The sequence below is a fragment of the Cydia strobilella genome, chromosome 4 (genome assembly GCF_947568885.1).
Source record: "Cydia strobilella chromosome 4, ilCydStro3.1, whole genome shotgun sequence".
Classification (NCBI taxonomy): domain Eukaryota; kingdom Metazoa; phylum Arthropoda; class Insecta; order Lepidoptera; family Tortricidae; genus Cydia; species Cydia strobilella.
In genome coordinates, this window is record NC_086044.1 from 15,656,226 (window position 1) to 15,671,522 (window position 15,297).

The following is a 15,297-nucleotide window of genomic DNA, read 5'->3' on the forward strand; positions in this document are numbered from 1 at the left end:
TCATTTCATTGTCTGGAATCTAAGAATGCTTTCAGCGGCATCCGCCATTGAAGTCGGTTTTTTTTTTCTTAAAAATTATTAGTTTTAAAGTGTGTCGATAGATGGCAGTGAATTTACTGTGGTTACAAAATTTACGATGACAGTACCGCTCTATCTTATTATATCCTCTTTGATCTAATCGAATTAACCAAGAACTTCACGTGGCGAGGCCCTGAAAACATGGAGCGAGTTCAAGGTCAACCTGGCGGTCTAGCATGAGCTGAGTTCAGTCCATACTTGAAGTCGCGCTAGATGTATGAAGTCGCGCGCGAGAACGCAACTCATGCTAGCGTCTGGTTTCTCTACGATAAAACGATCTACTTACTTAAATGGTGCCCGGGAAGCGATATGTAAAAGTATTGCAATTTTTTTTCTGTCCTGCATTACACTGCTTAAAGTGCTTTAACTCTAACCAACCTACTTGGTATGAAGGGGCAACTTAATTGTCACCCCCTCCAACGATGCTACTTCAGCGGTTTGGAAAAAAATCGCAGGAAACCTTATTTCCAAAACAGGTAACCCACGACAGACCCAGATTTATCTCCAATAGATTTTTCTTAGCGAGGATATCTTAAAAGTAAGCTTCTTGTCAGCCGTCTAAGCTCCATGGAAAATTTCCATCATGCTTTTCAATTTCAAAAACTCAATTCTTGGATGAATGATGAATGTACTGATGTACCTATTACGATTTTCGAAATAAATTATTAAATATTAACTTTCTATTATTATAACAAGAAAATCCATTGTAGACATACCTACTTACTAAACTGCGCACATTGAAGCCGCTGCGCATTCAACGCTTTATATATTAAAATTGTATAATCCGGGGCCAATGGTACGAAGAGTGGAGTAGTTGGAGGTAGGTAAGGGTGGAATGTTTACAACTAGCTCCACTGTCGTCATCTCATCTGCATTTTGAAACCAGTTCCGCGGCTCGATCACGCTAGCCGTCTCACACCAGATCGGTTTCTATACAAAACTGAGCTGTATCGGTAAGCGGACACTATTCACGATTGTGTTCTCTAAAGTGTCACCATAAGCGTTCACCATATTGCAAGTTGTGTGCCCATGTCGCAGCGGTCTGTGAGCAGGAAGGTGTGGGAGGTGCGTGCATCAGCGTTAGCTCGCAACACCCATAACGTGATCAGGGAGATCGTCGAAAACTTAGAAGTGGAACCGCACCCTAATAAGCAGCTAATTGCTCTTTCAATTGGTGAGTTGAGTAGGTGACAGTGAAGTGTTTGTTACAAGGAGTTATATCCTCTTTGCAAGGAGTGAGGACTATGGAGCTTTTAGGGTGCCGCACAGAAAATGTAAAATAAAAAGGTTAGATTTTCTAACCTTATTATCGTCTGTCCTATAAAAAGATAAGTAAGTACCTACTTAAAACAATCTAAGGGGAGTAAGGGGTAAAAACTAATGTAATGCTATTACAGTCAGCGCCGCGCAAGTCGCGCAACAGACCCGATAACACACATGTGTCATACGCGCGAGTAGTGTTCTCACAAATCTTTAATCCGATGTGACCACAACTTATTATTAATATGTTGCTAAACTTGCTAGTCTAACCTAAAGTAATTCATCAATAATAATTGACGAATTTCTGACCTTTGTTCAGAATAAAATACATGTATTGGATGACCTCATGCAACATCGTACAAATATGTGCTTCAAATTTTTCTGATACGGAAATCGAACATGGAAAGGCTGTGTTGTTTAATGCAGTGCCGGACGGGAACAGGCTAGTTCTAAGAAAAGGCGAGGATAAATCAAAGAAAAACATCAAGGATGTCATTAAGCTGATGAAAGAAACGGAACCAGCGGCGCAGCCTACGTTTGTTGCGCAAAATTTTAATCGTCTTCCGCCAGTTTCATTTGACCATGTAGATGTCACCGGGCTACTAAAAGATATTATGAGTTTGAAATCTGAGCTCCAACCTGCCATCCACCAAGACCTGCGCAGTAACTCAGTGTCAAAGTTAGAAATAAATAAATTTGAGGTAAAGTTGTCTAGTGATTTTGCAGATCTTCGTAAGTGCATAAACAATAAACATAAGCACGCGTAAACAATTATCGCCGAACAAGAAATCACCGAAAACAATTAAACGCTAAAGAAATAAACAATCAGGTACGAGTACATCTTCGCCTAGCAATAGTGAATGCAACGACATGTCAGCGATTATATTATAAGCACACCTACATCGTCGAAGTCAGATAAGCGGCCGCTCGAGTTAAGGATGACTCACGTTAGACCGGGCCGTGTCCGGACCGGAGCCTCCGGCGCTTACTTTTCTATGACATGACAGGTGATCACGTGATGCCTTCCATAGAAAACGAAGCGCCGGAAGCTCCGGCCCGGACACGTCCCGGTCTAACGTGAGTCATCCTTTATCCTAATCGCTAACTGAGAGACCGGTCTCCCGTCTCCCCGCCGTCCTATAGAGATGCGGCGTCTAAGCCGATGGTGAAAGTGCAAGCAAATATCGCACTTGAATCTACGAAGAATAAAGCTGATGACAACAAGTTTATTCAGTTACTCATCGTAAGAAACGAAATAAGCGTAGCATGAATATGTGTGGCACGGCGAGCTCGACTAGCAAATTCGAAGCCGCGGAATTATTGTCTTCGATATATGTTATATATGTATCTCGTTTAAAAATGACAATCAAGGAAACTGATATAAGCGACTATATAAAAGAGAAAGGTATTGTTTGCGTACAGGTACAAAAGCTAAGTATGAGACTAATTTCCTATCTTACAAAGTGGTAGTTCCGCGCCTGTCACTACAAAAATGCTACAAAAAGTACTAAGTAGGTAACTACTTCTGGCCGCTCGATGTGAAATATCGCCTATTACACTCGCAAAGGTGACAAAATTGCAAATTCAAATCGGAAGAGTTTTTTTAATAGGTACCTATATTAAAAAAAATTTCAAGATAGAGGCGTGATTATATTTTTCCTGTAATATTAATGATAATGGTAATGTTTTGTAAAAATTTTATGATTTTTCATTAGTAAACTTGGTAAAGGTATTTTGTTTTTACAATTTCCTTCATAATTTTTTTTTTCTACAAACAAAAAAAAAAATTTTGAAATGTACTGAGCTCTTTCAAATGATGTTACACCCGTACCATGAATCGCTGACAGTGTCAACACTAACATATACGCTAACGCTAAAACATCTCACTCGCACTAATATTATGCCAGTAAGAGCGAGATGCATAGAAAATAAGTTACGTTCATTGCATGGAGACTATGTAAAGGAGCCAAATCTCTATGTATGAAAAGTGTCCATCAAAAAACAGTAATAGGCGGCGCCACCATACACCGAAATACTACCAAAAACAACCTACGTAATTTGGTCGGGTTATTTGTTGCCTTATATGGTTCATGTTATACTCATGTCCCAGAGCCTAACTAGCGCCACCGGAGAGATTAGGAACTATTATTTAAAGCTGAAAGCGGTCACTTCTGCAACAATTCTGCCATAAGAGATTGTAGACCGATAGTGGGACCATATTTTTGACCTTAAAGTTATGATAATTCTAAAGAAGGAAAAGTGATGCTTATATGGCAGGGGACATGTTTTTAAGCATATTTGTAATTTAAGACGAAAAGTAAGAACGAGCGTTAGGTATAAATTAGGTATTTATATATTTTGATTGATGCTTTTTGAATATTGAATTAAAGTGCAAAGTTTAAGCTTCATCGTTTAAATTATGTATGACTCTTTAAACTGTTACATTTTTAGAAAAAAATTTAACATGCTTCTTTGTCAAACTAAAATTAGCTTATTATTTTGTCGATATTGAATTAAAATTTTAAAAATCCACAATAATATCTCTAAATTCTTAAGTTAATAGACAAAGCCGAAAAATTAGAAAAATAGGATTGCTGCTTAAATTTTAATATGCGTTTTTTGTCCTGTAAGGTCCAATATTGAATTAAAGTCTATAAAGATAAGTTTCATACTATAAAATAATATATGCAACCATATTATGAAAAGTAAGAAATTTCTGTGTGTAGCTTCCATTGTTATAGCCAAATCTATTTAAAAAGGCGCAAAATTCATACATAAGCCGCGCTGGTCCGTCAAGGTGCCGGCGCGGCACGCGGGAGCCTATCGCAGCATTCGTATCTATCTATACCTATAGGTACCTCGCCCGGTCGCCCCGTCCCCCGCTCAGCTTTGTAAGCGCTGCTTGACTTTTCTTGTCATTCATTAGTTTGTTTACCGTGCACATACATTAGATGCCGATATTACGTGAAATTAATGTAATTATGACTTTAAAATGAGTACAAAATGTTTGTTATGTGGACTGATTATTTGTAGTTACTTAGTGGTCCGAGAGCTGGTAGACATTTTGGAGTAGGTCCTTGAGGCAAGCTGAAAATTTGCCTGATACTTCTCCTATCATACCCTAACTCAGCACTGGAGGTCTGGCTGCAGGGTAGTGGGGCTAAATCAACCCTTATATTTTTTAAGATTTTTTAGGGCTCCAAAAAAGTTCGTGAGGCAATCTGTAATTTTTACAGGTTGAAGTTAAGTATCTAAATAGTCACAAAAAAATAAGCCTGAACATTTGGTCGGGTCTTTGACCTTGCCAGAAGATCTAAAAAGTAACGTATGGCACTTACTCGTACGCAAAATTAAGTTTGTCTACTATAGCAATTGTATGCATTACAAAGTTATTTTTGTAGTTCAGTAAATTAAAGACTACTAGGTAGGATGTACAGTCAGCAATACTATTCGCTTAGCACCGTTGCATACAAACTTCTTTACAGGGGTGGTATCTTTTCTCTGCAGCTGACTGTACAATGTGATTGTAACTATGACGATGGTGTATATTTATGATGTATGTTATTTATTGTGTTTTTTGTATCTTACTTAAGGGCTTCTGTTAAGGAAACGAAAATTTGATTATTTTTGCGCTACAACGCACGGTTTAGGACATACAGCCCTGTAAATTTTTTTTTTGTTTTTTTTTCTATTTGTTTTTTTTTTAATGTTTATTAAGGGTCCACTGCAGGCGAACGAAAATGTTTATAATTTTGCGCTACGGCACACGGTTTAGGAGATACAGAATTATAAAGGTTTTTTGTGTTTTTTTTTTAATATATTAATTAAGGGTTTCTTAGTGGAACGAAAATTTGATTATTTTTGCGCTCCGTCGCACGGTTTAGGAGATACAGCCCTCTAAAAAAAAATTTTTTTTTTTCTTTTCTTTTTAAATGTTAATTAAGTTGAACGAAAATTTTATTATTTTACGCTACGACGCTATTATTAAATTATGTTAGATTTTGAAATTTTTATATTAAATATATCTACTTATATATAAAGTTGAAGTTTGGTTATGGAATTTTATATTATATAAATATACAAAAAAAGAAATATAGGGCTGTATCTCCTAACCCGTCCGTCGTAGCGCAAAAATAATAAAATTTTCGTTCCCCTTTAAAAACACTTTTAATATACAAAAAACACAATGAAACACAATAAGAAAAAAAAACTCTACACGGCTGTATCTCCTAAGTAGTTTGTAGTAAATTAAAGACCACTAGGTAGGATGTACAGTCAGCAATACTATTCGCTTAGCACCTTTGCATACAAACCTATACAGGGGTGGTATCTTTTCTCTGCAGCTAACTGTACAATGTGATTGTAACTATGAGGATGGTGTATATTTATGATGTATGAGGATATTTCTATTAAAAGTTATGTTAGATTTTGAAATTTTTATATTGAGTATATCTACTTATATAAAAAATTTAATTTTTGTTTATGGAATTTTATATTATATAACATACAAAAAAAAAACAACAATAAAAAATATATATATAGGGCTGTATCTCCTAAACCGTCCGTCGCAGCGCAAAAATAATAAAAAAATCGTTCCTTCTTTCAATATACAAAAAACACAATAAATAAATAAATAAATATTATAGGACATTCTTACACAGATTGACTAAGTCCCACAGTAAGCTCAAGAAGGCTTGTGTTATGGGTACTCAGACAACGATATATATAATATACAAATACATAGAAAACATCCATGACTCAGGAACAAATATCTGTGTTCATCACACAAATAAATGCCCTTACCGGAATTCGAACCCAGGACCATCGGCTTCACAGGCAGGGTCACCCACTAGGCCAGACCGGTCGTACAATGAAACACAAAAAGAAAAAAAAATCTTTGTACGGCTGTATCTCCTAAACCGCGCGTCGTAGCACAAAAACAATCATCAAATTTTCGATCCACTTTAAGAAACCCTCAATTAATATTTAAAAAAAAAAAAACAAAAAAAAACGAAAAAATCTTTATAAGGCTGTATCTCCTGAACCGTGCGTCGTAGCGCAAAATAATAAAATTTTCGTTCAACTGCAGTGGACCCTTAATTAACATTAAAAAAAAAGAAAAAAGGAAAAAAAATCTTTAGAGGGCTGTATCTCCTAAACCGTGCGTTGTAGAGCAAAAATAATCTAGTTTTCGTTCCCCTTTGAGAAACCCCTAATTAACATACAAAAAACACAATGAAAAACAAAGAAAAAATCTTTATAGGGTTGAATCTCCTAAATCGTGCGACGGAGCGCAAAAATAATCAAATTTTCGTTCCACTTTAAGAAACCTTTAATTAATATAGGTATAAAAAAAACACAAAAAATCCGTATAAGGCTGAATCTCCTAAACCGTGCGCCGTAGCGCAAAATAATAACATTTTCGTCCGCCTGCAGTGGACCCTTAATAAACATTTAAAATTTAAATTTAAAAAAAACAGAAAAAATATTTACAGGGCTGTATCTCCTAAACCCTTCGTTATAGCGCAAAAATAATCAAATTTTCGTTCCCCTATCAGAAGCCCCTAAGTAACATACAAAAAACACAATGAAAACATAAAAGAAAAAAACAAAGAAAACAATCTTTTTATAGGACTGTATCTCCTAAACCGTGCGTCGGAGCGCAAAAAAAGTAAAATGTTCGTTTCCCTCTAAGAAACTCTTTTTTAATATGAGAAAAAACAAAAAAAAAAACGAAAAAAATGTTTTTGTCTGTCTGTCTGTTTTTGTTTGTTTTTTCGAAAAAACAAAAAAAAAACGAAAAAAATGTTTTTTCTCATATTAAAAAAGAGTTTCTTAGAGGGAAACGAACATTTTACTTTTTTTGCGCTCCGACGCACGGTTTAGGAGATACAGTCCTATAAAAAGATTGTTTTCTTTGTTTTTTCTTTTATGTTTTCATTGTGTTTTTTGTATGTTACTTAGGGGCTTCTGATAGGGGAACGAAAATTTGATTATTTTTGCGCTATAACGAAGGGTTTAGGAGATACAGCCCTGTAAATATTTTTTCTGTTTTTTTTTAATTTAAATTTTAAATGTTTATTAAGGGTCCACTGCAGGCGGACGAAAATGTTATTATTTTGCGCTACGGCGCACGGTTTAGGAGATTCAGCCTTATACGGATTTTTTGTGTTTTTTTTATACCTATATTAATTAAAGGTTTCTTAAAGTGGAACGAAAATTTGATTATTTTTGCGCTCCGTCGCACGATTTAGGAGATTCAACCCTATAAAGATTTTTTCTTTGTTTTTCATTGTGTTTTTTGTATGTTAATTAGGGGTTTCTCAAAGGGGAACGAAAACTAGATTATTTTTGCTCTACAACGCACGGTTTAGGAGATACAGCCCTCTAAAGATTTTTTTTCCTTTTTTCTTTTTTTTTAATGTTAATTAAGGGTCCACTGCAGTTGAACGAAAATTTTATTATTTTGCGCTACGACGCACGGTTCAGGAGATACAGCCTTATAAAGATTTTTTCGTTTTTTTTTGTTTTTTTTTTTTTTTTAAATATTAATTGAGGGTTTCTTAAAGTGGATCGAAAATTTGATGATTGTTTTTGTGCTACGACGCGCGGTTTAGGAGATACAGCCGTACAAAGATTTTTTTTTCTTTTTGTGTTTCATTGTACGACCGGTCTGGCCTAGTGGGTGACCCTGCCTGTGAAGCCGATGGTCCTGGGTTCGAATTCCGGTAAGGGCATTTATTTGTGTGATGAACACAGATATTTGTTCCTGAGTCATGGATGTTTTCTATGTATTTGTATATTATATATATCGTTGTCTGAGTACCCATAACACAAGCCTTCTTGAGCTTACTGTGGGACTTAGTCAATCTGTGTAAGAATGTCATATAATATTTATTTATTTATTTATTGTGTTTTTTGTATATTGAAAGAGGGAACGAATTTTTTTTTTATTTTTGCGCTGCGACGGACGGTTTAGGAGATACAGCCCTATATATATATTTTTTATTTTTGTTTTTTTTTTGTATGTTATATAATATAAAATTCCATAAACAAAAATTAAATTTTTTATATAAGTAGATATACTCAATATAAAAATTTCAAAATCTAACATAACTTTTAATAGAAATATCCTCATACATCATAAATATACACCATCCTCATAGTTACAATCACATTGTACAGTTAGCTGCAGAGAAAAGATACCACCCCTGTATAGGTTTGTATGCAAAGGTGCTAAGCGAATAGTATTGCTGACTGTACATCCTACCTAGCAAATACTCCAGCGAGGCCCTGGAGGACTGACGTGGAGAAGGGTTTCGCGTGAACAGTAGTTGCTCGCGAGTCAGTCGATCCTAAGCTCAAGGAGAAATTGTCTTTAATTTACTACAAAAATAACTTTGTAATGCATACACTTTGTTTAGTAGACAAACATAATTTTGCGTGCAAAAATAACTGCGATGCATACGCTTTGTATAGTAGAGAAACTTAATTTTGTGTGCAAAGATAACTTTGTAATGCATACAATTTGTATAGTAAACAAACTTAATTTTGCGTGCAAGTAAGTGCCATACTTTTTAGATCGCCTGGCAAGGTTAAAGACACGACACGACCAAATGTTCTGGTTTATTATTTTTATGACTATTTAGATACTTAATTTTAACCTGTTAAAAATACAGATTGCTTTTAGAACATTTTTTTGAATTTTGTGAAATATTATTTTGCACGCGTCTAGCAAGGTTAGGTTACCCGCTAGCCCGTTGATCTATATACCGTTGATCTACCTATATATCAATACCGTTTGATCGCTGCCTCGGCGGCGCACAGCGCGGCGCGCGCGAGCATGCCGCGCGTTTGAAATGTAACGTAAATATAAGCACGGAATGCATACGTATCAGTATTTAGTGACGCACAGATTTTATATTTCTAATCTTTTGTGTGGGAACTAAGATCATTGTCATAACCGTTTAATATTAACTCTACAAACTTTAATTCAATATTGGCTATACTGCTTAACCAGAAATCAATATCTAGAGAAGCACATTGTCTACATTTCTAATTTTTTACAAGTATAATAAGCTGATCCATAATATCGTAATTTTGCAATATCAGCTACTCTAATTCTTTATTTACAAAATAATTCATGTTTTTAAGTTCACCAGAAAGCACATGTTCCAGATTTCTAAAAACCGAATATTGTGTATAAATTAAAGTGGTATTGAATATGTTAAAGTTTTTTGTAACTTTAATTCTATATTTACAAAGTTATTAGCAGAAATTAAAATATTTCAATATATCCGAACGCTCACCCTAAAAATTTCTAACTTTTTACGAAAGCCTTATTTAACATGCTAACAATGACATATCGAAAAAGAAAAAACTTTAATATTATCAAAACCCATTTTTGTTCCACCGCTGGTCTAATTGGCATCCTTTCTATACCATCCATAGTTCATTGGTTCACGTTCACGCTAGCGTTTTATGTCAGTGCCAAATTGGTGGTAGCTGTACAGCAGCTCTCGAAAGTTTACATTTTAGCCACATCGAGCGCGATTTCCTTGAGTTCCCCACCACGCAATTCGCACTAAGCGAAGTTCGATAAGTACCAGAACTCTCGGCGCTTATTTTTGTTTAATTATTGGTGACGTCAGAGGGCCTACCGCGAATACCGAAATTCGTAAATTGCGGGCATCTTTCTCTGACACTCTATGACGTCTTAATTGGAGTAAAAAAGAAAGATGCCAGCAATTTACGAACTTCGGTGTTCACGGCAGGCCCTCTGTAGGTACTGTACATACCTCATTGAGTTTGGGTTTATTAGAGTGGTCTCGATGAGTGTAAAAACAAAAATACAATCGGCGAAACAAAAATTTAAAAGCTTGTGCTTGTTGTTTTTGTTTGGCAATCAGCTTCATTCGTTTGTATTTATGTCTGTAATGGAGAAACACACAAACCTCAAACTTGGTGTGATAATAAAGAAAATAATATTGTACAACAAATAAAAATTGGTCAAGTAGAGTTTGTCTCCAGGAAAAAAAGGAAAAGCAATTTTAGCAATTACATGCTGAGGTGAGACCATTTCGTGGCACTTTCTCCTTTTTATTTTTCTCTGTTTTGTATAATTTTCTATTGTGTGTTTGTGCTCACGAATAACTTATTTTTATTCCATTCTATATTCAATAAGTATCCTTAATCTTGAAACCTTAGGTGCTTTAAATGTTAACTTTAGATTTATTTTACCTATCATGATCATGAATTTTAAAATGCTATAATAAAGGTGACTAGCAAAAAAACGTGATTTTTGTAAGAATTAAAGGAGTACCAATTAAGTCAAGGTTAACAAGGTTGGCATTCTAATTCGCCAAAATTTCAAAGCCGGAATATCTAGAGGGAAATGGATAATATATTTAATTATTGCACAATAATATATTTTTCAACACACTTGCTCAAAACGACGTTTTTATTCCACCGATTTTTGGCTCATAATCCTAGATATTAAACACGCGTGCTCTTTCAGTGTATTATTCCACTCGTGCTTTTTCATTATATTATCCGACTGAGTTAAGAAGCTAACTGAAACACACAATACTAACTGTTTTAACTATTAAAATTTGATTAATATGAAAGTTTCTTTTTTTTCTCGCAAGTGTGTTGAAAAACGTCGTATGAAACGCGTGTGCATTGGTCATTACACACATCGGCTTTCTTATTGCGCGCTCGCTTACAGCTCGCGCGCACAATATCGCCTCGTGTGTACTACCAACTTAGCACACTTGTATCATAATGTACTATATCGGTGTCATAACAAGATTATTTGCAGATTATACCGTTAATGGTAACTAAATATATTTTTAGGTGACCCGACTACATTTGGAAACCTCAATCCACCAGACCAAGTCCTACAGGCTGTGCGGGACAGCATCGAATTGCTTAGCTCTAGAAGTTACGGTCCAGGTAAAGGACACCAAGATGTCAGGGAAGCGGTGGCAGAGTACTGTGCCCACCAGGGACTGGTCACAGCCGAGGACGTCATTCTCTGCAGCGGCTGCTCTCACGCCATCGAGATGGCCGTCACCGTGCTGGCTGATGCCGGCCAGAACATTCTGGTGCCGCGACCGGGGTTCTTGATATACAGAACCTTATCCGAAGGCTTAGGAATTCAAATAAAATACTACAATTTGTTGGTAGGCATAATTATCTGCATGGAAAAATATAAACCTAATAGCTTGTTTACAGTTATAAATAAAATTTGCAAAGTAGCCTCGTTTATTGAAATGTGGAAGTAGATAAACAAGAGTCGATGGCATTCAAGTTTCTAGAGGCATAACAAGTTTTCATTTGATTGTAGACTAGTTTGCATATTGATAATTTACGCATGATCTTCTTGGTTACTGCGTAGGTATATGTTAAGGGAATTTTAGAAGCTTACTTCACTTCATTGTTTCATCATTTACAGCCTGATCAGCAATGGAAAGTTGATCTAGACGATCTCGAGGGACAAATAGATGACAAGACTGCGGCAATAGTTGTTATAAATCCGTCGAATCCTTGCGGTTCCGTGTACAGTAAAGAGCATTTGACTGAAATATTAGATATTGCGTCGAGAAATCGTGTTCCCATAATAGCAGATGAGATATACGAGCATATGGTGTTTTCTGGCAATCAGTACCATGCTCTTTCCTCGCTTTCAATTGATGTTCCTGTGCTCTCTTGTGGTGGACTGACTAAGAGGTTTTTGGTGCCGGGTTGGAGGATGGGCTGGGTGATAATACATGATCGTCAGAATATATTTGGGAAAGAAGTTCGCAGAGGTTTGAATAATATGACTACTAGGATACTTGGCCCTAATACTCTAATTCAGCGTGCCTTACCCGCTATACTGCAACTCACGCCCCAGAGCTTTTTCGACGATGTGTTAATGTTTCTAGAGGTGAGTGGAAGTTTCTGGTCGCCCACGTGCTTATCGGTTAGTAGGCGCCGGTGTAGTATTTTAATGAGAATGAAGAAATTTGAATAGATTAAGTGAGAGGTATATGGTTAATTCCACGGCTGCTCTGCGGTTATCAAGATTCCGTTTGTTTATGGTTGATATGATAATATATATTTGGTTTCTTTTTATATGCACTGGTTTCTTTTTAGAAAACAAAAATTAAGAATATTTACTAATTACTGTGTTACCCTTTCCTCAGGATGCGAGTATTTACCAGGTTACCTAAATTATGAATGAATGAATGAATTTTTATTTGCTCAACCTTCATTTTATCTAGTATTTTGTTTAATGTTTACAGAGCCAAGCTAAGCTGGCTTACGAAGCACTGCGCCGAGCCCCCGGATTGCGGCCCGTGATGCCTCAAGGGGCCATGTATATGATGATTCAAATAAAGATGTCACTATTTCCCCAATTCGACAACGAGCTTCAATTTGTCGAGAGACTTGTTTTAGAACAATCTGTATTTTGTCTACCTGGAAAGGTCAGTAAACAAATTTCAATTTAAAATGAAATGCTCACCAATTTTATTTGGCGATTCAGTAGTTTGGCTATAGAGTTAATAAATACTTAGGGACCAAAATTATTTGTTAATTAATAATTAACTTAGGAGCTTTATATATAATTAATATTAATATAATTTTTCACACCATATGCTCGACATTGCTCAATTATATATCATGCAAACCTCTGAAACCTCACCTAAAGTAAGTCATTATTGCTGTAGGTATCTACAGAACAATTTTTGGTACGAATTCAAATCTCATTATTAACCAGCGGGTTATAATGAGATTCAGTACCATACTATGACCTATCAATCGTTGATTATGACCCGGCGGGTTATAATGAGGTTTAGTATATACAACCCGGCGAAATTAGAACTTTATTATTTGAAAATCGAACCGGCCACTATACAAGCCATATACGCAAACGCAAAACAAAGAAAATAAAACAAAAGCCGCGAGTGTTGCAAAACACAGATTAAACGCTGCAGCAGGAGGTTGAAGTTGGAAGATGTATATATAATAATAATTTGTACGTTTTTTTTAAATAAGGTACTTTAAGTTTTAATAAAACGTTGTTTCTAGTAAGTAGCCTTGCTTTTTATTGTCTCGCAAAAGCTGAGAAAAGTAGAGTATTCTCTTTAGGGATAAAGCTGTTTTCGTCTTGGGCGAGCTTGAATCCCTCGCTGCACTTAGGAGTCCGTTTTAATTCCGTCGCTTCGCTCAGGAATTAACTCGCTACGCTCGGGAGTTAAATCTAGAGTCCCTCATTTACTCTGACATAAAACAGTGCTTTATCCCTATCCCCTCGGTGTATAATCTATTATTAGGGTCCAGTTTGTTTAAGCCGCAATCTCTGATACTCGTATAAGTGTTAAGACTTCAAAAAAAAGTTCCAATAACTTACAGTTCTCACCCATACTGGTTGGTGTCCACAAACATGAATGTTTAAAAGTGATCTCTCTTGAAGTTTGGGTTTGTTTACAGTGTTTCGAGTACCCAAACTACATGCGGATTGTTCTGACAGTACCGGAGGACATCATGGGCGAAGCATGCGATCGTATAACGATATTCTGCCGAGAGCATGTTGCCTCCAGAGATAACCTGAAGGAAGTCGATACTAATTCCGTTTCAGTGGAGCCTGTCAGCGACGTCATCTGTGAACATGAACCATAATGATTTTCGAAACTCACTATGAAAGCACTTGTACTGGTGTTTGATTTGAGAGAATAATTGACGACCGCTTCTCCATACAAACGTAGTTTATTATTTTACTCTCTGGATATCGACATGATGGAAAATATTTTTTTAATACGATTGCTCAAAAAGTGCTACTTTTCGTGGCTGTTTAGCGTGCGGAAAGTTGGTTTTCGCGAACTAGTGCTTTTTACTTTTCCAATTTTTTTAAATGTATACTTGTTCCAATTCATGACTACTGTTCATGACATGATGAGTGTATATTAGTTTCCTTTAAACGTCGTAATCAACATAAAAACCTACTGTTAATGTAAGAATACGAAAAATATAATATCTTAGTAATTATGTCATTTTCTATCAGAATGTAATATGTAACTTATAAAATAAAAAAAAATTGTTTTGTTAATTTAGTTTTTAAGACAATTTTGCTGTGCCCTAACAGGGTATCATGTACCGACTATATTTTATTTACCACCTGTATGAAATAAACATGATTGCAATAAAAAAATGAAATGAAAAAAAAAAAAATTATATGCATATTTCATATTTTATTACTTACCTCTTCATCATTATAACACGTTTATTTGTTAATGTTGAAAAACCGTTCTTAATAAGTTGTCTGAATGGAACGGAACGCCTGTCAAAGAAGAGGCGTATTTTCTTACTGCAGGATGTTTTAAGTTTCCAAAGGCAACATTCGATATTGTTTTTATAAATATACGATACACAAATAATCGCAAATAACGATATTTAGGTAATAATAGTACAATGTTTTAATATTTACAATTGTTTCTGTTTTATAGAACATGCATTTGAAAAAAAAAAACTTTAATTGAAGTGGGTTCAATAATAATAACAAAATCTATTCTAGTCGAATAAAAGCTAGAAAAACACCTCTTCATAATGTCAATGTCAATGATGTCACAGAATTAATAATATAAAAAGTTTCGAATTTCATTCCTTAATACTTGTTGCTTTTCTTATTTTTTCGCAACTGTATTAAAAAACGTCGTTCGATACACGTGCGGATATGTCATTATTCACTCGTCCCGAGTCTTGCCACTCGCCTACGGCTCGTGGCAAGATATCTCGGTACTCGTGGAGTAATGACATACTTTCCGCACTAGCATCGAAATGAACTATTACACAATTGATGATATGTATATTAAACCACAACTGTGCCCCTTCGTTACAAGCGTGACTACGTTTGTATGGAGAATCGGTCACCCACTTTGCTCTTAATGTGATTTTTATACACTGCATATATTTTAA

General features: G+C 35.5%; 1 protein-coding gene across 1 annotated transcript; it reads left to right on the top strand.

Moving 5' to 3' along the window:
• The first annotated feature begins 882 nt into the window (after positions 1–882).
• LOC134740668 (tyrosine aminotransferase) lies at positions 883–14,941 on the top strand. The gene is made up of 5 exons (XM_063673218.1): positions 883–1,252; positions 11,194–11,522; positions 11,795–12,268; positions 12,627–12,809; positions 13,816–14,941. The coding sequence occupies exons 1-5, from the start codon at positions 1,108–1,110 to the stop codon at positions 14,002–14,004; spliced, it is 1,320 nt and encodes a 439-aa protein (XP_063529288.1). The 5' UTR covers positions 883–1,107; the 3' UTR covers positions 14,005–14,941.
• The last annotated feature ends 356 nt before the right edge of the window (positions 14,942–15,297 follow it).

Bases quoted from the DNA above. Each gene is read 5' to 3' on its own strand.
- LOC134740668 (XM_063673218.1), top strand. From the start codon at position 1,108: ATGTCGCAGCGGTCTGTGAGCAGGAAGGTGTGGGAGGTGCGTGCATCA. The intron at 1,253-11,193 runs GTGAGTTGAGTA...ATATATTTTTAG, and splicing joins GCTAATTGCTCTTTCAATTG to GTGACCCGACTACATTTGGA. The intron at 11,523-11,794 runs GTAGGCATAATT...CATCATTTACAG, and splicing joins TAAAATACTACAATTTGTTG to CCTGATCAGCAATGGAAAGT.